Raw genomic sequence first — 20,006 nt, 5'->3', positions numbered from 1 at the left:
TGTCCCGCCCTGGCAGGCAGACCCCTGCTCTGCAGGGGCAGCAGAGGGGCGGGCAAGGCCTGGCTCCACCTGAGCCCCGTGGGGAGCTCGCTGGGGAGGGGTGGGGGTGTGCCTGCCTAGCAGAGGCCGGATGGAGCGGAGCTGCGGAGCGTGTGGCCGGTATGTGCGTGGGCGGCAGGCAGGGTGGGGGGAGAAGCGGGGAGAGGAAGCAGCAGAGGCAACAGAGTCTCCTTGATAAGCAGTTTCCTGAACACTTTCAAACCCTGGCGCCTGACCCACTCATGCACCACGCGCAGCCCTAGTGCTGAGAAGCCGCGGGGCTGGCCCGCTCAGGGCCCCAGGTAAGTGCCCGGAGAGATCCTGGACTAGCCTGCAGCGATGGGGCAGCCAGGGCCCCAAGCTGGGGACGGGTGGGCAGCAGGTCCTGGGCACCTCTGGGCTGCAGCTGTATGCACAGATGATGTGTAGGGCTAGTCTGTGCCTTGGTGGCTTCCTGAGGAGCAGGGCAGCACAGATACCATGGGGCTGGGCACAGGATTAGGACCTGGACTGCAGCACCAGGCAGAGGCTATAGTGGGACCTGTCCCGACATGGCGCCTGGGTTCACCGTGCGTGGCACCGGCCAGGTGCTCCTAGCTAGGTGTGTCTGGAGATGGCCGAGGGGCTGCGTTGGTATTAGAAGGCTGGTGCCCTTTACCCAGTGATCACACTCCAAGGCTGGACTCCTCTGGGGACACCCACCCTGGCCTGTTCCCCACACAGGCCTTGGTGGGAGGAGGGGGAAAGGCCAGAACTCAGCCCCTCCCTCCCTTAGCCCAAACAGGTGCACCTCGGGCCTGTCACGCAGGGATGGTGGGGTTTGCAGGGGAACTCCTCCCATCTCCCGGGGGCCATTCAGCCAGGCACGGACTCCCTGGCATGGAGCCGGGTATAAACCTGGCAGAGCTGGGTGACACATTCCTCCACAGCATGGTGAGCCACGGGGAAGTGTAACAGCGACCCTGGCCCCTCCACAACACATGGGTCCCAGCCATAGCCCCATGAGCCCTGGGCACTGTTAGGATCTGGGTTCAGGTTGGCCCATGGTCCCCAGCTGCCCATGTGCAGTGCCTCATCCCCACACTTTTGGACACAGCCTGCTCAAACCCCATTCCTTTGAGCTGTCCTGCCCTCTAGGCCCCCTTGCTGTGGGGAGGTGCCAAGGCCTAGCCCTGCCAGCCTGGTCTTGAGTTCATCTTTAATGCCAAGAGTGGGGTTCCCGGGGAGGAGGCTCATAGTGAGGCCTGGGCTTGGGGATTGTGGGACAGATCTAGACTAGTTTTCTAGATATGCTGAAACTGGGACCTGGCTCCAAAGGAGGATCTGAGCCCATGACGAGGCAGTGCTCCGCCCCAGCTGAGTGGAGCCTCTGGACACCCCCTGTGAGAGGACCCATAAGAACTGGATGGAGAAGGAGAAATATAGACCCCCCCCACCTCCCATACTAGCCCCTCAACCTCTGTTCCAGACTCCATCTCTCTTCCTCACAATTCTCCATTGCTGACTCCTCGATATTTCAGATCATGTGAGGTTGATAGGCAGGCCCCAGCCTGGGGCTGTCTAGTCCCTGAACCCAGTATACTGTAGCAGAGTGACACGTCCTTGTCTGCACAGGAAAGTTGCACCAGGCTAGCTTAGGGCTCTCTCCAACTAGGTTAGTTTAACCCCTGTGTGGACGCACAGATTTCAAGCTAAAAGCAGCGGCTTGCAGTTTGGTTTCAACCTCCTCCCATTCGGCGGAACCTTCATTGACCTAAGCCTAGTTAACGTGGAATAAGCCTGTCCACACAGCCTAGTGCACCGCTCTAACAAAACCAACCTAAAACCTGATCTAAGTTCAGCTGCTGCAGCTTTCCCTTAGCTAGGGCCCAAGAGCACACGCCGGAGCGCGCTTGATTCTCTCCATCAAAATGGCGGAAAGAAGGGCGGTTGTCCACATGAGAACATCACTCTGATTTCATGCAAGTTTCCCCTCTCGTTCCCCTTAGAGGAAGCCTGGAGTGTCTCTTTTGAGGCCATAGAAGTTACTCCACTGACACCTTATTTATAGGTATCAGAATGGTAGCAAAAACAATGAGGAGTCCTTGTGGCACCTTAGGGAATAAGTTTGTCAGTCTCTAAGGTGCCACAAGGACTCCTCGTTGTTTTTGCTTAATTATAGGTGTGGCTTTAGAGCCAATACTGAAACCTGTGTCAAAGGCTGCACAGATGCTCGGATGTCGGTTTTCCACTAGGCTGATTTCAGTCTAGCTTAGGTCAGCTGCAAGCAGATTTAATCTAAACCCAAACAAGCTGCTTTTAAACTTCATCAGCTGAAGTGTCTTGGTTTAAAAGCCAATCTGTGACCTTGTCCACACACACAAATGTCCTGCTGTCGCTCTCCCAGTCTAATGAAAGGGTGGGGGCAGCTGTGCTGGTACAAAGGGGTTTGTCCAGGTGTAAAGGGGTTTACACTGGGATCGCTTATTCCATAAAAGAAGGTGAATAAGGTGCCTTTATCCCAATGTAATGGTGTCTGGTGCTATCGGTGTAGCTAACAAATCCATTCCCTAGTCGACATGGCTATACCGGTGTAAAACCTGGGCGCAGAGCAGGCCTGAGTTAACCGATGCAATTTCCCATGCATCAAGACAAGGAAGCAGGGGAGGACCCATCTCCTTGGCCCTTTCCAGCCTGCTGGTACGTTGTCTCACTTTCTCGCTCCCTGCCCGCTTTCCCTGCGTTTGTCCTTTGGCGTCAGCCCCCCAAGTCTCAACCCTCCCAGAAGCTGGGCAGCTCGGGTGAGCTCATGCTCTCCAAGGCTGGACCCTCCGCTGCCAGCAGCCTTACCAGTTGTTCCCCGCTGCCCCAGCCAATCAGCCTCGGAGGCATGCAGTCTTGCTCAACTGCATGGTTAAGCCAGCTTCCTCCAACGGTCGGTGAGGGGACAGTGGAGGGGCGGGGGTGGGGAATCTCTCTGAGCTGGTGCCTTCTCTCCCCAGAGCTCCCATGTCAGCACAGAGGATGGGTTCCCGTGGCACTGGAGAACCTGGCCCATAGGGCTGTGCTGCCTGGGGCAGAGAAGCAGTGCCAGCCCTGCTCATTGCTCAGGCAGCAGAGTACCAGGGAACAGTTGCTCCTGCCGCTTGCTTACAGCTTAATTCCTCCCCATTGTCTTTATCCCTCTTCCCCCTACCCCGGTCCTTTCCTCCCCTGTACCCTTCTCCTTCCCCTTCCTCCTGGTGGCAGGGAGCAGGGAAGCTGGCACTGCCCCTGGGTCCCGCTAGCATCGTCCATCCTGCAGCTCCACAGAGAGCCCGGGGCTGATGGGCCCCAATCCCTGGCTGGGGTTACTCATTCAGCTCTGTTGGCCTGGCCGAGCAACAGTGACTTACCCCAGTGGAGAAGCTGGCCCAGTAGGGGCGGAGGGTGAGGTCCGTAATAGGCAAGTAATGCAAAGGGACAGACAAATCATTGCCAGAGGCTGAGTGGGGAGGGTGGGACTAGCCTGAGCCATGAGCGACTGCAGGGGGAGGAGGGAAGGCCTGGCTGTGGTAAGGGGCAGGGGTCAGCAAGGGGATATGACAGCCCATGCTGTAGGGCACTGGGGGGTGAAGGTGTAGGGCAGCGAGGAGCATCACTCTCTGGCTAGCTCTGAGACAGGGTTTGGGGGTGGTGCAGGGGCAGGAGTGACGCATGATTCTGCCAGGAGGGGCAACCATAAGTGGCATCGGGAGCATCAGGGCAGAAAGGCTGCTGTGGTGCCTTGCAGAAGCCGGAACCCCTGGGGCGGCAGCTGCAGCGGGGCCATGCCAGCACCGGCAGCATGCCCCTGGGTCAGAGGCTGCAGCTGTGCTGTGCTGGCACCATGTCCACCCGCCTCACACTCTGGGGGCTAAAGATCTGCCCCAGCAGGAATGAGCCAACAGACTGAGGCCAGAGTTTTCACCTGCGTTTGGGGCCCGTTCCTGGGAGTCCAGCTTCACCTTATGGGCCTGACTGCCAGGAGTGCTGTGGGCTAAGATGCTCTGCTCTGCTCTGTTGACTGGGCTGACGCTGGGCCACTTGCCCGTTGGCTATCCAGGCTGCACTGGCCGGCCCCAGAGAGGAGCCGGGGACCCTGCTGCACCCCTGCTGGCAGCTGAGGGGGTGCTTTGTGTTTTCCAGACGCCTTTCCCCCGATGGCTTATTGATCCTCTCTGAGCTTTGGCCCGCCGGAACCTGTTTGCACCCTGTACGCCTCAGTGTGAAGGCTCCGCTGCTGGCACAGCATGGTCCAGGACTGCTCGGCACGCTCTGGAGTTCATAGCGCCAGTCTGCCAGGCCAGGCAGCGATGGACAAGGTTGGCACTCCCGGCCCCTCTGCTAAGAAACATGTGCGGCTGCAGGAGAGGTGAGCAGCAGCCAGGCACTGATGGGCTTTACAGGCCACGTCCGGAGTAGAGGGCTCTGACAGCGCACAAAGCCGCCTTGGCAGAGCGTCAGCAGGCAGCGTCGGGGAGAGGAGACAGCAGGCTCTAGGTTGCTTGCTGCTCTGAGCCGCCAGCTGGCCCCCGAGGGAGACAAGCCCTGGATTTAGCCCCCAGTCAGGCCTAGGGACCCCCAGCGAATGCATTCCAGCTGGACTCAGCCTGCAGGAGGGGTGGGGAGCTGCCATCTGCACCTGCCACAGCTCCTGCGTGGCCATGGTTCGAGAGCACTCATTGGGCTTGTTTTATACCCAAACCAACAGCAGCCTGGATCTTATGTGCATTGGGTGCCCAGTCAGCTGCTAGGGGCTGCGGGGCCTGGAGCAGGTGCTGCTGGGAGCCAGTCGGGCTGGGAGCTGCTCCAGACTGGGTTTGTAGGTGAATTGCCTGACCCTAATCCAGGGCCTTGGAGCGTCACTCATCTGTCCAAGATGGCGGTAAAGTGCTCTTCCGCCCCGACCCCAGAGCCTGAGCAGCACCTCCCCTCACATATCCTCAGGGACCTCTGCTCTGCCCCCACAGCATCCTCCCATTAGAGCCCCACAGCCCGCCCGGCACAGTGTCCTCTGCAGAGCTCTGAGCACCCAGACTTGCACCCCCCTCCCTATTGACTCAGCCTGGGGGCCAGGGATGGGGGTGGGGGCGCAACTTCATCTTGACCAGCCGCTCTGCCTTGCAGGAGAGGCTCCAATGTGTCTCTGGTGCTGGATATGAGCTCACTGGCAAGTGTGGAGCCGATCCGCTCCGTCTGCACCCCCCGGGACATCACACTGCGGTTCCTCAGGACATCCAGCCACGTCCTGACCAGCGTGGAGCTGCAGCAGCAAGCCAGGAATCTGGCACAGCTCCAGGAGGAGTTCTCGGTGAGACGCTGGCTCTGCCCTTCGCCCACCCCTCCCAGTCTCACTAGAGTACCCCCTTCCCCACAGTCAGGCTGCTCCCCTCCCACCAGCCCTCCTGAGGGCACACCTGTCAGCCTGGTGTTCTGTACCCCCAGGGGAGGGCACTAGATCTACCTAATCCGTTGCCAGGACTGACTGGGCATCCCCTCCCCACTGCAGAATGATCTAGGGGACTGAGCATGCAATTCTCCGGGGCATGGCCCTCGCAGAGTGGGCCATGCTGGCAGAGCTGCTCTCTGAGCCCCCAGGGGAATCAGGTTCGGTGCTGGTGGGGCGCAGCTCTCCTCAGCTGGGAATCTGGATCATTAGTGTGTACAGGAAGTGTTCTCTGCCCCCTGGGGTGTTTGTCTCTGCTCTCATTACCTGCCCATGCCAGGCGAGTTATGCTGGGGGTCTCCATCCCTGGGGCAGTGGGAGCAGACATGGTGCTCAAGGCTTATGCTCAGGTGCCCCAGGCATTGGCTAGGAAGGGCCCTTCTGTAGCCTGGTCTGGAACAAACTCTGCCAACAAGCCCTTCTCACAAATGTGTCAGGAGGGGCCGGAAAATGGGTCCCGCCAGAACCCAGTCCCGCTGGCAGAGTCCTGGGGAGCAGCAGGCCTCTCTCTGAGCCTGGCGCAGCCAGAATGGTGGTGAAGGGATTTCAGCAGCCATCTCCTTTCCCTTCGCAGAAAATCCCCCCCAACTTTGTCAACCCGGAGGAGCTGGACATCCCCGGACGGGCCTCCAAGGACAGATACAAAACCATCCTCCCAAGTACGTGCTGCTCCCTCCTGTTGTGTGTGTGGGTAAGCTAGGGCCCGGGAGCATCCGGAGAAGGTTCTGCTTGGGACCATGTGTCCTGGGACAGTGGGGGGTGCATCCTAACGAGCATCCCCTGGGTTTCAGCCCAGCTGCCCCCTGTTTCTCCTAGACGCCTGGCGAGTGATGTTCAGCCTATGGTCACTGAGCTCTGTGCATACATGCGGGTTCCTTGATGGATTTTGCCCCTTGGCGTGAGGGCCTGGGACTCAGCATGTTAGCGAGGGAGGGGAGGCCGGGCTGAGGTTGGTCCTGCCTTGCAGGCTTCACCGCTCCGGGGCTAATCCCAGCTCTGTCTCCTAGATCCCCACAGCCGTGTCTGCCTCAGGAGAGCCGGCAGCCAGGAGGAGCAGGACTACATCAATGCCAACTACATCCAGGTGAGTGTCTGCCCGTCCTGAGACCCGCAGAGTCACAGGAGCCGGAGCTTTCCACATGCCCACAGCCCTGGGACTGGGAACCCAGCTTCTCTGATCTGCAGGGCCAGGCGAGGAGACCTGGTGGAACATTTAGGTGGGCAAGACATGGCGTCCCCTGAGTCATTTTGGACCTGCATGGCAGGGGGTGCTGGCTGCCGGCAGTGAAACCTCTGCTGGGTGCTTTGAATCCATGGTCACACAGCGGCAGACCTGGGAATAGACCTGCAGCCATTTTTCTCCCATTCCTTCCAGCATCCTGCCACGGCTGGCTCACCCCAATCCCTGCTGCAAGCCTATGCACAGGGCCCTTTGCTGTAGATCACTCAGGCTAGTGCCACATGGCCTGTGGGATCACGCATGCTCCTCGCATTGGACCCTGAGCCATCTGCACGGCATCCAGACGGCTACAGGCAGCCAGTCAGAGTCTGACTGCAAGGCTGCCATTTCTCGTGATATTCAGGGTTTCAGGAAGCCCCAGCTCCCAAGAGCCTGGGATTGTGTGGCAATCTCAGTGTTCACTTAAAAACCCTTCCTAGCCTCTGTGATTGCAACGCAGAGCTAGAAAAGGTGATCCTTGAGGCTACTAACCCAGGAAAGCAGCCAAAGAACCTGCCTGGAGCTTGCTGTTTTCCTTTGCAAGCCAGTCTCATAGGGAGGGGCGCCTGACTCGTGATTTTTAGATGACAGGTATCCCTGGGGGAGTGAACGGGGCCTTGCCCCCATCCCTTGGGGACACTGTGACACTGAGCTGTCAGCTGCCCTGAGTCTACAAAGGGACATGGATCTAGCCTGACACTGCTTCCCCACTCTGGCTTGCAGCAGAGGTAGTGTGACCTAGTGGATAGAGCACTAGACTGGCCCTCAAGAGACCCTGGATTCTATCCCAGGCTGTGCTGCTGGGGCTGGTCACTTTGGGTTAGGTTCACAAAGGGATTTAGACACCTAAGTCCAACATTCAGGTGCTGCTTCTGCCTAACCTTGTAGGCACCTGCTTCCGCCAGGTGGCACATGCAGGCATGGCTGTTCTAATGCCGCCGAGCAGCTCAGAGCACTGAGACAGGACTCTCAAGTGAGGCATTCCCCTGCCTAGCTTACCAGTGGGGCTCCATCCCATCCCAGCTTTCCTACATCCCAGGTGAGGGCCCCATCTACCAGGCTCTTACCTACAGTAGGGTGGAGGGAGGCTCTCTCTTTGCGGTTGGGCGGGGGGCTGCAGGAAAGGGCTGGCCTGGGCACCTGGCTCGGGGCTGAGACTTCCCCTGTGGGGCAGGAGCCTAGGCATTAAGGCATTGCAATGCACCTTTGTGAAGCTAACCTTCCTCTTGCTCTGTGCCTCAGTTTCCCCATTTGTAAAATGGAGATCGTGCTACTGACCTCCTTTGTAAAGTGCTTTGAGATTTACTGATAATAAGTGCTAGAGAAGAGCTGTGTGTTTTATTATTAATGGGGGAATCCTAGCCCTTTTGAAGTGGTGCTCCAGGAATGAAGTGGGAAATTTCCATTGGGTGTGAGGGAAGGACTCTGAGCAGTGGGTGTCGAGTAGGAATTCTTTTATTTCACCTGTTTGATCCAGCCCAGCTAGGCAGTGACTGATGTGCTCATTGGCCTGAGTGACATGAGTTGATGGGTCTCCACCCATTTCCCAGGGATTAGGTCTCCAGAACTACCAGCTCAGCCAATGCCAAGTGGTGGGAGCAGTGGGATCCGGGAAGCAGGGCGGCGTGTTTGCTGGATGGGAGCAATGTCTCTCTCTCTAGAGCTCTGCTCCCAAAGGGAGGTTCAGCAGATTGAGTTTCCTACCTGACAGACACACAGCGCATTATTGTACTTTGGGGAACATAAACGGGGGAAAACGCGTCAGAGCTTTACAGGAGGAAACACTAATGCAGAAACACCCTCTGTGCAGTGCCATTTCAGACTGATTTGGTGGCCGTGCCCTCTGGTGGTCAGAGGAAGTATTGCACCCTCCACTCACCAGTGTTTGCAAAGTTGTGAAACATTTTCCATGGGAGCCAACATCTGAAAGGGACTTGCAGGCGGGGAATAATGGTCAGTTTGTGATCCCCACTGAAACACACCAGGATCAGTTAACTTGGGGGGCCAAAAGAAAGCAGGGCAAGGGTTTAATTAGCACCTCAACGAGGTGCATGCTCAGTTCACAGCAGTCCCAACCCCGCACAGGAAGCTTCCGGAACCCATCTCCTGAGTGAATCTGAATGGATTTGCTACCAAGTGAGAGAGGGATTGGAATAATAACACTTAGCAGGTCTCCTCTTCCCAGAGCTTCACAAATACTAATTCAGCATCATCATCCGTGTGGGCCAGATGGGTAAACTGAGGCACAGAATAGTTAGGTGACTTGCCCAAGGATCGTAGAGCACATTAGTGTCAGAGTCGAGCTTAGCTTAGAGGACTCCTGACTTCCAGTCTTATGGCTAGGCCACAGGCACCAAGCCTGAGTCTCTTGTAAGGTTGCAAGTCTCATTGATGCAGTTGTCTGAACACAGGCAGCAGACGGTTAAGGCCTCAAGAGGCCTTTGATGGGGCAGTCCAACAGTCAGTCCTGGACCCAGTGTAACACTGCATCACTGTGTGAAAATGCGTCACATCACAGGTACACAGTGGTCATGCCAACTGAGTGTGAGATCACTGCTCTACCCAGATGTGGGTACATGCGTACGTGCACATACACACACACTTCCCTTGTGCATACCCTCCCCTTGCACACTTATACATATTTCCATATCTGGATTCTGCCCTTATGCACACACACAAATGGACACACACACACATTTCCATATCTGATTTCGGTGTTTCTCAAAACCCACTCTGCATAGTTTCAGTTTATGCCACTATATAAAAATAGCTGTAACACAGCAGGGAACTGGCTAATTTGTGTCATATTTGAATATCTGGCAGGACATGATCTATTTCAATGATCTCTCCAACACATTTGATGACACATCAACCCCCACATGGAAATGAGCCTATTTCCAGATGAGGTTTCACTGTGAAAACTCTTTCTGCAGTGAGTAGCTGGTAGGGATAAGAACTCACCTTGGCCAGACCCCCGAGACCTTTGCTGTGTGTCTCCTGTGAGCTGCCAACCTCTGTCCCCTAAAGGATGAATTCTCTACACTTCTCTGACAGAACAGCCCCTGCAACTCAGCACTGTCGGGGGGCCAGAAAGGGCAAATCCTAGCAGAAAACCCCTCACCCTAGCCGGCAGATGTGCGGGCGAGAGGCAGTGGATGGACACAGGTCCTAGGGGTAGTAAATCCAGGGCAGAGTCTCTTTCGCAGCCTACCTTCCCATCAGGCAGAAGTGCTGAGCACGCACAATGGCACTCATGGCCAGCGGGAGCCAGGGGTGCTCCATGTCTCTGAAAAGCAAATCTGGGGTCCCAGAAATGGAGATCCTCAAACCTGCTGCAGGCCCAAGTCACACAGGGAGTCTGTGGTAATGTCAGGACTGGAGCCAACATCTCTCCTGGGCCTGCTTCACAGTGCCAAGTGTCCTCTTCAGCCCCTTAGCCTAGAGCAAAGAGAGAGTCACTTACCCTTCTCACTGCTAGCATCTCCCTGCTCCCGAAGCTCAGGGTTCAATGATGGAGCTCACAGTTTGCTGAGTGGGCTAAAGACTTTGCGGCCAGACATGCCCCTCTTTCCCCAGCCAGCACCTGACTCAGCACATTCTTGCTCATTGTGATGAGAGGAAAATGCAGCCTCCTCCCCTACCTCAGCTGGTGCTCAGTCTAGCTCAGGGGGCAGAGCATCCCAGTGGGTAGAGCACTGACCTGGGTCTCAGGAGATCTGGGTTTAATTCCTTGGCTTGCTGGGTGACCTAGGGCAAAGTCTCACTGTCTCACTTTTCCCACCTGAGACATCGGAATCATGACTTTCATTTCCTGTGAGATCTGAAATGGAGAAGAATGAGGTATTATTATTGGTGGGGCATCTTCCAAGTGCCCCTCAGATCTCTGTCCCACGTGACCTCTGCCAGCCCAGTGTGTTGGGCTGCTGAGCTCACTCCTGTGTGAACCCCCCTGCACTATTAATATTGCTAACTTATGAACTATTCAACGCCCTGTGATGGAGGCCAGGTTCTAGGACCCTGTGTGGAGGTGGAGAGCTATTCAACTGACTCACCCTGGCAGCCAGACCAGGGAGGACTCATTAGTTCCAGTGCAGGATTATAAAAAGTTGGAAATGTCTCTACTAAAAAAAAAAAAAAAACAACAAGGCTAAGGGGATGGATGGAAGGTCCTGTGGGGAGATCCCCAAAACATAATCAGCTCATCGGGTGTTCATCATAAGATAAAGGGAAGGGACAGGCACAAGCCATTTGCTTCTGTCATCATCATGATCATTCTTCCCGCACTATCAGACGCATAAGGCAGAGGTCAAACAGCGCCAGTCATCCCTAACCTGGGTTCCTTTATGCAGCTTCAGTCATTGTCATGCTACAGAGTGTGCCACTAGGGCCCCTCTGTCTCTTGCCCTGGGTGCCCAAGCCTAATATCAGGTATTCTTAAAAGACACCCCAGATAAGTCCCTCTCTTTGCCTTATTACTTATACTGTTGTAGGTAGCTGTGCTCATTCAAGAGCCTCCTCGTTGTCTCAGTACATTGGACTTTGCATGCGCCATGCAGACACCTGCATTGCAAGCTGTTCAGGCTAGTTAGGACGGTGCTGCTACAGAGCTTAAATTAGCATGATTAGCAAAACTACCAATCTTCCATATGCACCACAACCCCACTGTGGCTTATGGACTGAGAGACACAGAGATTCCTGGCTGTTGTCCCTGTCACGGACTCACAGATCGTGCCCACTCTTGGCTTTGTGTGGTCCGTGGGGGGTGCCCCTTTCAGCGCGACAGCCCTTCTCAGGGGTCCACTCTCTCTCGGGGTCAGACCCCTCCACCTCCTGGAGCCGCACCTCTCTGAGCCTTAGCACACTGTTTCTTGCTGTGGGCCCCCTCAGGGAGTCCATGCACTCTGGACCCCCCAGGCCTCCTCACCCCCGAAGAGGTTGATGCAACCCTGTTCTCTAGACCAGAGAGACTCTCAACCAGCAAAAAACAGGAGAGTTTATTGAGAGGTGAACCCAGCACAGGAAACTCTCAGGGGCTCAGGCCTGGCCTTATTCAGCACAGCACATCCCAGTCTCCCTGCCTCCAGGTGGGCTCTGCTAGCTCCGCCTCTCCAGCCCAGAACCGCCCTGCTTCCCAACTGGGACTCCGATATCCCCAACCTCAAGCCCTGCCTCTGTCCATTAGCTTCTCTCCAGATAAACAGGGTCATAAACACGATGGCCTGAGTCTCCTTTCTTCTCAGCCCTCCTCTGGCCCCTCTGCCTGGAACCGGCTAGTAGAGTAACCGGGGTCCTCTCTTCGCAGCCCATTGTCCTCCCACTGGCCAGAACCGGCTGTGACTCCTGTGCTGGGTCTCCGGGTCACCAGGTCATCAGTCGCTGGGGTCTCCATCCTCCCGGCCATCGGCTGGGGTCCCAAGTTCCCTCTCCGGTCTTCTGTAACAATAAACTCCCTCTCCCCTCACCTTGTTAAACCAGTAACACCCAGGGACACTGAGTCCCAATCCCTCTGCATGCAACCCACTGGAAAACACAGAAAAACCAAGAAACCCCCCCACTTCATCACAGTCCTTGCCAATGCAGCTTGTACCTAGCCCTCTCTCCTGCCTCTGTCCCTCCTAGGGCTATGGAGGGCGCGCACGAGAGTACATCGCCACGCAGGGGCCCATGCTGAACACGGTAGTGGATTTCTGGCAGATGGTGTGGCAGGAGGGCGCGCCGCTTATCGTCATGATCACCAAGCTCAAGGAAGGCAAAGAGGTACGGTCCGGGCTGGCTTCGCCTCTGCTGGCTGTACAGTACCCAAGGGAGACGGGTGGCATTTAGCCACCACTCAGAGCCGGTGACAGTGGGGGCTATAGCTAACCCCTGACATGGGAGACCATACACAGAATGAAGATGAATCAAAACTGCTGTGAATTGGAGCTTTCTAAACATGGGGTTCGACTATCTTCTCATGTACACCAGCTGTACACTGGAATAACCCCTTTAGCTCCAGTGGATCACTCCTGATTTACACTGGGGTGAGTGAGGGGGGATCAGGCCCAGTGGTGTTCATCCTGATTTACACCAGGGTGAGTGAGGGGGGATCGAGACCCAGGGGGTTACTCCTGATTTACAATGGGGTGAGTAAGAGGGGGCTCAGGACCCAGTGGGTTACTCATGACTCACACCAGGGTGAATGAGGGGGAATTGGGCCCAGTGGGGTTACTCCTGATTTACAATGGGGTGAGTAAGAGGGGGCTCAGGACCCAGTGGGTTACTCATGACTCACACCAGGGTGAATGAGGGGGAATTGGGCCCAGTGGGGTTACTCCTGATTTACACCGGAGTGAGTGGGGAGGGGGAGGATTAGGCCCAATAGGGTTACTCCTGACTCAAACTGAAGTAAGTGAGGGGGGACTGGGCCTAGTGGGGTTACTTCTGATTTACACCAGAGTGTGTGTGGGGGTATTGGGTCCAGTGGGGCTACTCCTGTTTTACACCAGAGTGAGTGTGGGGGGGATTGGGCCCTGGGGGTTTACTCCTGATTTACAACAGAGTGAGTGTGGGGGGGATTGGGTCCAGTGGGGTTACTCCTGATTTACACCAGAGTGAGTGTGGGGGGGATTGGGCCCCGGGGGTTTACTCCTGACTCACACTGGGGTGAGTGAGAGAGGACTTGAGCCCTGCGACCGTACACTTTGAGCTGCACTTACCGACCCTACCCTGTACCAGGCTCTCCACAAAGGCTCTTTGGGAAGCTGGCTGGCTGATGAGCTAATGGGATAAGGAGGCTTAGGGCAGCAGCCGGGAGAGAGAGCAGGGACAGCGATATGTCCCCGTTCATCATGTGTCCCCATGCTCAGCACCGCCCCCTGCTGCCCCCGTGAGCCACTGTGCCAGCCACGCTCAGACCCCGAGTGGGTGCCCTTGGCCGCTCCCTCACCGTGAATCCATGCCTTCCAGAAATGCGTCCATTACTGGCCTGAAAAGGAAGCCACCTATGGCCCATTCACTATCCGCCTTCAGGAAGTGAGCGAGCGGGCGGAATACACAGTCAGGGATCTCACCCTGCAGGTGAGTCTGAGCCCCCGAGCCCAGGACTGATGGGGGAATGGGGAGTGCGGAGGTGGGGAGCTGGGGCGGGGGTGGGATTGAGCAGCAGTGACGTATGTAATGTGTAAGTGGGTAAAAGAATCTGTCCCAGGAAGGATGGTGGGGGGTGGGGGTTGATCCCTGCAGAAGGGAGGAGTGTTAACCAGCAGAGCTCCTCTTTGGCCTTAATTCCCAGCACCAGCCCTCTCCCCGCAATTGGCCAGAGAGAAGGGGAGAGCTCCAGATCTCCAGCCCCTACCCACTCCCTGCTCTCAGTGACGCTGGTGCAATCCGGGGTTTCGCCACTGAATCAAATGGAGTGGGTGTAAATCTGGGGTCAGTGGAGTGAGTCCAGATTTACACTGGTGTAATGGAGAGGAGAGTTTGGGCCACAGCACTTTGTGGTTGAATTTCCTTTAGCAAGTCTGTCAGGGCAGAGGGAGAGGGACAGGGGCTGGGGATCCTGCCGGGTGAAGCCTCAGGAAAGAGCTGCCTGTCTGCATTACTGCGATGTCCCCACTGGCTCTGCATAGTCAGACCATGCTGGCCTTAGTTCCAGTGTCTGGGTCCCTGTCTTTGGGAACAGGAACCCCCCAGGACTAGAAGGGCAGTACTCACACCGTATCCATCCGCATGCCATTGAGATCAAGGACGTAGTCAAAGAGAGATCGGATATTTACACGGATAGCAAGACTATCCAGTGTGCGAGTTAATGCAGACAAAGAGTATTGGAACCTAGAGAAAGCCTGGTGCCCAGAGCTTCATCCAGTCTCTAGCTATTAGAGATCAGGAGGAGACCTTCATGGGAGCAGGTTATCCCATGTCTGCCTGCTCTGGGGTTCTTGCACCTTCCTCTGAAGCAGCTGTTGCTGGCCACTGTCGGGGCCCGGACGGGCCTGGGGTCTGATCCAGCCTGGCCAGGCCATGTTCCTATGTTCTTGTTTCTGTTTCACTCCGATGGCTGGGAAGCTCGAAGGTGAATGTCGCCTGGTGAAGCATGTCTTCTTCCCCTCCTGGCCCGACCAGCAGGCCCCCGAGTCGGCCAAGCCCCTGCTGCACCTGGTGTCGGAGGTAGAGCAGATCCTGCAGGCTGCAGCCAGCACGGGGCCCGTAGTCGTTCACTGCAGGTGAGAGCCTTCCCTGCAACCCAGGGTGGGAGGAGGAGTATGAAGTCTGCTTCTGCCTGAATGGGCTGGCAGAGGTTGGGAGGGGACCTTTGGCCACCTGGCCGAGCCACTTGGAGAGTTGGAGCATGCAGCAGGAACCCGCCCTCTTTCCTGTTGCTCTCCTCGCTACACCCACGGGTGTGAACACTGGTTGGGAGTCTCTTCTGCTCCCTTCAGTCCTGGGTGCAGTGGGTTGGCTTCACAGCAGGACTCTGGGAACTGAGGCACGTGCAATGGGCTGAGTGCCATGCGCGCACTTCTGAGGCTGAGCTATCCTGCTGTTGTCCCGTGAATCCCTCCCTAGGCAAGTGACTTCCTCACAGAGCTTCCATGCCTGCTCACTGGCTCACCACGTTACTGACAAGCGAATCCTGGGCTGATGGAAGGCATCCCATTGACCTAGTCAGCCTTTGGTCCTTCAGGCTCCATGGCCAATTGATCAGCTGGCCTCTCGGGGTAGGAGGATGGCCTGGGAATTGGGAGACTCAGGTTTGAGTCCCAGCTCTGCTACGGACTCCCAGTGTAACCTTTGGTCAGTCACTTTGGCTCAGTGCCTAACTTCTGTTGACATCAGTGGAAATCTGGGCCAGAGCCTCTCTGTGTCTTGGTTCCCCTCTTGTACCTTGAGGGTAAAAGCACTGCCCTGCCTCGCAGGTGTCTGAGATTATGGGGGGGCTCAAATACTGCAGTGATGGGGGGCCATAGACCTAAGCAAGACACGTAGCTGATCCTGGAGACAAGGGACCAGTTGTGATGTGGACAAAAGCAAGGACCATAAGGAACTAGCCTCAGGCAGCTGGTCACTCCACAGACAGGCCTGACCCGGGTCAGGAGGGAGCTGGAGACAAAAGGTTTGTGCACTGTCCATGGAGCTTTCCAGAGTCCCGTCGCATCCACCCAGCTTCAGTTTGATCTGCCTTCTGTGTCCCATTCAGTGCAGGGATTGGTCGGACGGGCTGCTTTATTGCTACCAGGATTGGATGCCAACAGCTGAAGGCCAAAGGAGAGGTGGATATCCTGGGGATAGTGTGCCAGCTCCGCATAGACAGGTACGTGCCGAGTGATAGCAATGGGCCCGAGCCACCTAGGCATGAGCAGTTGGGCAGAGCTGGGAGGAAGCACTTGGTGGTCCCAAAACACTCGGGAGAAGCTGTAGATGGAGAGAAGCAGGAGCTGGTGGGGGGATTGCCCTGGCATTAAGGGGGTCGGTGAGAGAAGCACAGCAGTGAAGTGGGATGGCTTGGTTTCATACAAACGCTGCAGGAGAACAGGAAGAGAACTCCAAGGGAGCGGTGCTCGCTCTCCTGACAGTGAAGCTAGCTTTGGATCTGCTGCTCTGCTGCTCAGGAAGGAAGCAACAGGCTTGAAACCAGAGTGATTCATTCCAGTCGGTGTCTCGCCGGGTCCTGCAAGAGCCAAGCCTGGTCTCCTCAAATGAAAGCCACTTTCCATTGACTTTCCTACTGAGGTAGCCAGACCTAGTGTCATTGGATCCACATTACAGGCCAGGCTTTCAAAAGAACCCAACACCCTTTGGGGCATCAAAATACCTGGCCAGGTTTGCAGAACAACCCGGGGTGTATAGAAAACCTGACTACAACTGTGAGCGCAGAGCACCTGAAAATCTCACCCAAAAAACCCATCCTGCATTAAGCAGGATGTTCCACTACTGGATCTGACCTGCCTCAAGCCATATAATCATCCTCAAGGCACAGGGAATTGTCTTCAAAGCACAGCCCCCGACAGGTCAGCAGATCCTTGTCATTTCACCCCACCCACCCTAGCATTCTACATGTGGGATGGCTTCTAGGAGACAGAGCTCAGAGCAGCCCTTGCCACAAGCCAGACAATAAGCTATTTTGGCTCCCACAGTCAGGGCCAATGGATCTTAGGGACTTCAAGGTGCGAGCTTGTCGTCAAGTGACTGCTTTAGAGCTCTACAAAGAGATGCTCACCTATTTACACAAAACCAAAGAGGATCCCCTTTCAAGAGGGTCTAGTGCAAGTCCTTTCACCATCCTCCCAGGGCTTGTCCATTGGGAGGGCCCCATATCCCTTGCTGGCTTTCCCAGGATACATTGCATCCAGGGATAGCAGAGACTCAGTCTTCTCTAGCTCTCTGCAACCTGAATGAATTTCGCTTGAATTCTGACCCCAAATGCTGGAAGGTCCATTCCTTATGGTCCAGTTCTAGGTATCAAGGCTTCAAGGCTGTGAGTTTATTTTTCATTTGTGGCCACCAAACAGAGCATTCAAATCCCATGTCTGAACACTGCTATCCACACTTGATGCTGAAGCAGCATTTACTTGTTCCAGTAAGAATCTAGAGCAGAGATAGATGCTGATCCATTACAACAGGGGGATCCTGACTTCAGTGGAGTTACTCCACATTTGCACCAATTGAAAATCAGCAGACTCTGTCCGGGCTGGGAACCGCCTGCTAAGGCTTCCAAATCCCCAATGCTGCTTAGAGAATTCCAGGTCAGCGAGGTTGCATTTAACTGTAGTTATTTGGGAATAGCAGACAGGGCTGGAATGCCCATGCAGCTGAGAGTTCTCCAAGGAATTAATCGATCAGGTGGCCGCAGTGTAATTAAACCTTACAACAGACCATCTTTTCTTCTTCCAGAGGCGGAATGATTCAGACCAGTGAACAGTACCAATTCCTCCATCACACGCTGGCTGTGTATGCTTCACAGCTCCCTGAAACGACAGGCCCATAATAATCCTAGCCATCTGCTGGGCTCTGACTTTCTCCAGGGCAGTCTGAAGTCTCCAGCGTCTGAGCCAACAGTAGAGCTACCAGGAGAGGGCTCCAGCTAGCCCTGGCTCCTTTCTGCTCACATCATGCCACTCTGGCAGCATGAGAGGAACTGTAGCACCCTTGAACGGCCGTGGCAAACCCGCCCTGAATCACGCTAATTACCTCCTGGCATCCTGTAATTGGGGTAATTAACTAGAGCTGCTTAGAAGCGTCCCAACACACAGCGATGCATTGCTAGCACAGGGTTGGTTTGTGGGCAGGTTTGAACAAAAAGAGGACTTCTGGTGGGTTTTGTTGGTGCCATTTGCTATGAGCGTGAGGCCAGTTTCACTGATGGAAACGGGCTTTTGCTTTTTAAACCTGTGGCATTCTAGCCCTGACCAGCAAACTGTACTAAGGAACTGGATATATGCTAGGAGCTGAAGCATGGTTTGCATTTGAATCCTCCAACCAGTTACATCGAGTGTGGACTGGAGCTGGTTACATTACATTGCAAATAAATAGCACCCTTGATTCTGTTTGTGAATCCTTTGTGAGTAAATGTTGATTCACAGGCGTGACTTCGCTCTTTGGAACGGCCTGGAGAGTTGATGTGAACAAATCTGAGTGCCAGGGTCTTTGCTAATGGCTCACCTTGACTATTTACTGTTCACAGCGTGTGGCTGGTCACCTAAGTGACCTGCTGACAGAGTGGGTGAGAGTGAGCAGTACTGGGCTCACCTGGCCTCTGCTTCATGCGTTCGAACCTGGGGAATTTGCAACAAGGTACTAGGGAAATGAATTCTATGTAGTAGGGGAGCCAGAAAGGAAGGGATTCACCAGTATAGTGCTTGGGCACTCAAGTGATCTCTCACCACCTCTCTTGCTAATTCCCATAGGCAAGGGACTATGCAGGTTCCTCCCAGAGATTCCCAGTCCCATGGAGTGCCCCAGGGCTCTTGCAGAGTGGGAAAGGGGGTAGCTCTGTGGCTTCCACACCCCCAAAGTGCCATGCCTCTGGCAGTGTTAATCCCAGGGGACTGTGGGAACGTTTACGCAGGGAGAGAAACAGCCTGGGGAATGCTCTTGGGGACACAGGTCCTGACCCAGACCAAACTGTCAGAGACTAAAACTTGATGCCTGTTTGGTGGCTGATGTGAAATCAGTTGGGGAGTCTCCCTCCACAGCACAAAACCACAAGCATGACTGGCACTGATTGGCTCCCTCACTGACAGTCTGAAAAGAGGGTCCAAGAAGTGAATGGCTGTGGAGATCAAACTCCCTTCTCACCTCTAGAGTTCACCTTTGGACAGGGGTAGGTACACCGGAGGATTGCCTTGCTGCTGCCCATGCTGTACCTGCCCTGGGAATAAGCAGATCTCCAGTGCCCTGGGCTGTCAAAACAGCATTTTTCATTGTTTGCATAGCACCCAGCACACTGAGATCCTGGTTCATGACAATGCTCTGCGGTGTTACCGTAATACACCTAATAATGTACAGCGCCTAGCACACTGGGGTCCTGGTCCATGACTATGGCTTCGCGGTGTTACCGTTATACACCTAATCATGTACAGCACCAGCATGTAGGGGTCCCGGTCCATGACTATGGCGCTAACGTGTTACCATAATAATCCTAATAAGGTACAGTGCCTAGCACACTGGGGTCCTGGTCCATGACGATGGCTCCACAGGTGTTACCATAATACACCTAATCGTGTACAGCGCCCAGCACACTGGAGTCCAGTCCATGACTAGAGTTTCTAGGCGCTATGACAATAAAAATAATAATAAATTCATCAGCATTAAATCCTCATGAGGAAAGAAGCTCTCACTCCGGGGCTGTGTGGTTCAGGTCGTATTTGGATTTAATAAAGCAAGGCTTTCTTCCTGCAGTAGGCGTTCCTGGGGAATGAGGATGTGTGGGGGGTCCCTGACACTGCTGATAAGGCCCTGATCCTGAACTCCGTGTTGTGTAGCCTCATCCTCCCCGACAGCGCTATCCCACTTGCCCAGCACACCTTTTGCTGAGCCGAGGAGCTGCCTCCACAGCCGTTCCCAGGCATGCATGGGGGGAGGCTTTGGAAAGGCTTTCGTAGCTTGCATGAGCACAGAAGTTGGTTGTTTCTGCTTAATCTTGCTGATTCTAAGCAGCAAATTCAATAGGGCTTCGGGGACAGCTCAGGGAGCATTTTGGTTATAAAAATAGCCTGTACTACAGAAATTGTAATGTATCACTGAAGCCTGTCATCCCTTATTAGCTCTTCCCACATGTGCTTGCTGATGCTCCTGCTAGAGTGTTTGTCAGGGCAATTATTATAA

General features: G+C 55.2%; 1 protein-coding gene across 2 annotated transcripts; it reads left to right on the top strand.

The window, feature by feature from the left end:
* The first annotated feature begins 257 nt into the window (after window positions 1-257).
* On the top strand, window positions 258-18,226 carry PTPN7 (protein tyrosine phosphatase non-receptor type 7). Of its 2 annotated transcripts, XM_032791872.1 has the most exons (10): window positions 258-341; window positions 4,186-4,411; window positions 5,167-5,350; window positions 6,060-6,144; window positions 6,493-6,569; window positions 12,324-12,461; window positions 13,650-13,760; window positions 14,748-14,905; window positions 15,880-15,993; window positions 17,574-18,226. In XM_032791872.1, the coding sequence occupies exons 2-10, from the start codon at window positions 4,290-4,292 to the stop codon at window positions 17,665-17,667; spliced, it is 1,083 nt and encodes a 360-aa protein (XP_032647763.1). In that variant the 5' UTR covers window positions 258-341; window positions 4,186-4,289; the 3' UTR covers window positions 17,668-18,226. The 2 variants fall into 2 exon arrangements, with proteins under 2 accessions (XP_032647763.1, XP_074921064.1); XM_075064963.1 differs by lacking the exon at window positions 4,186-4,411 and having other exon boundaries at window positions 272-341.
* The last annotated feature ends 1,780 nt before the right edge of the window (window positions 18,227-20,006 follow it).

Source organism: Chelonoidis abingdonii, chromosome 4 (assembly GCF_003597395.2).
Source record: "Chelonoidis abingdonii isolate Lonesome George chromosome 4, CheloAbing_2.0, whole genome shotgun sequence".
Classification (NCBI taxonomy): Eukaryota; Metazoa; Chordata; order Testudines; family Testudinidae; genus Chelonoidis; species Chelonoidis abingdonii.
The sequence above is the reverse complement of the archived record's forward strand: the minus strand, read 5'-3'. Positions and strand labels throughout refer to the sequence as shown.

Bases quoted from the DNA above. Each gene is read 5' to 3' on its own strand.
- PTPN7 (XM_032791872.1), top strand. From the start codon at position 4,290: ATGGTCCAGGACTGCTCGGCACGCTCTGGAGTTCATAGCGCCAGTCTG. The intron at 6,570-12,323 runs GTGAGTGTCTGC...TGTCCCTCCTAG, and splicing joins TCAATGCCAACTACATCCAG to GGCTATGGAGGGCGCGCACG. The intron at 13,761-14,747 runs GTGAGTCTGAGC...ATGGCTGGGAAG, and splicing joins TCAGGGATCTCACCCTGCAG to CTCGAAGGTGAATGTCGCCT.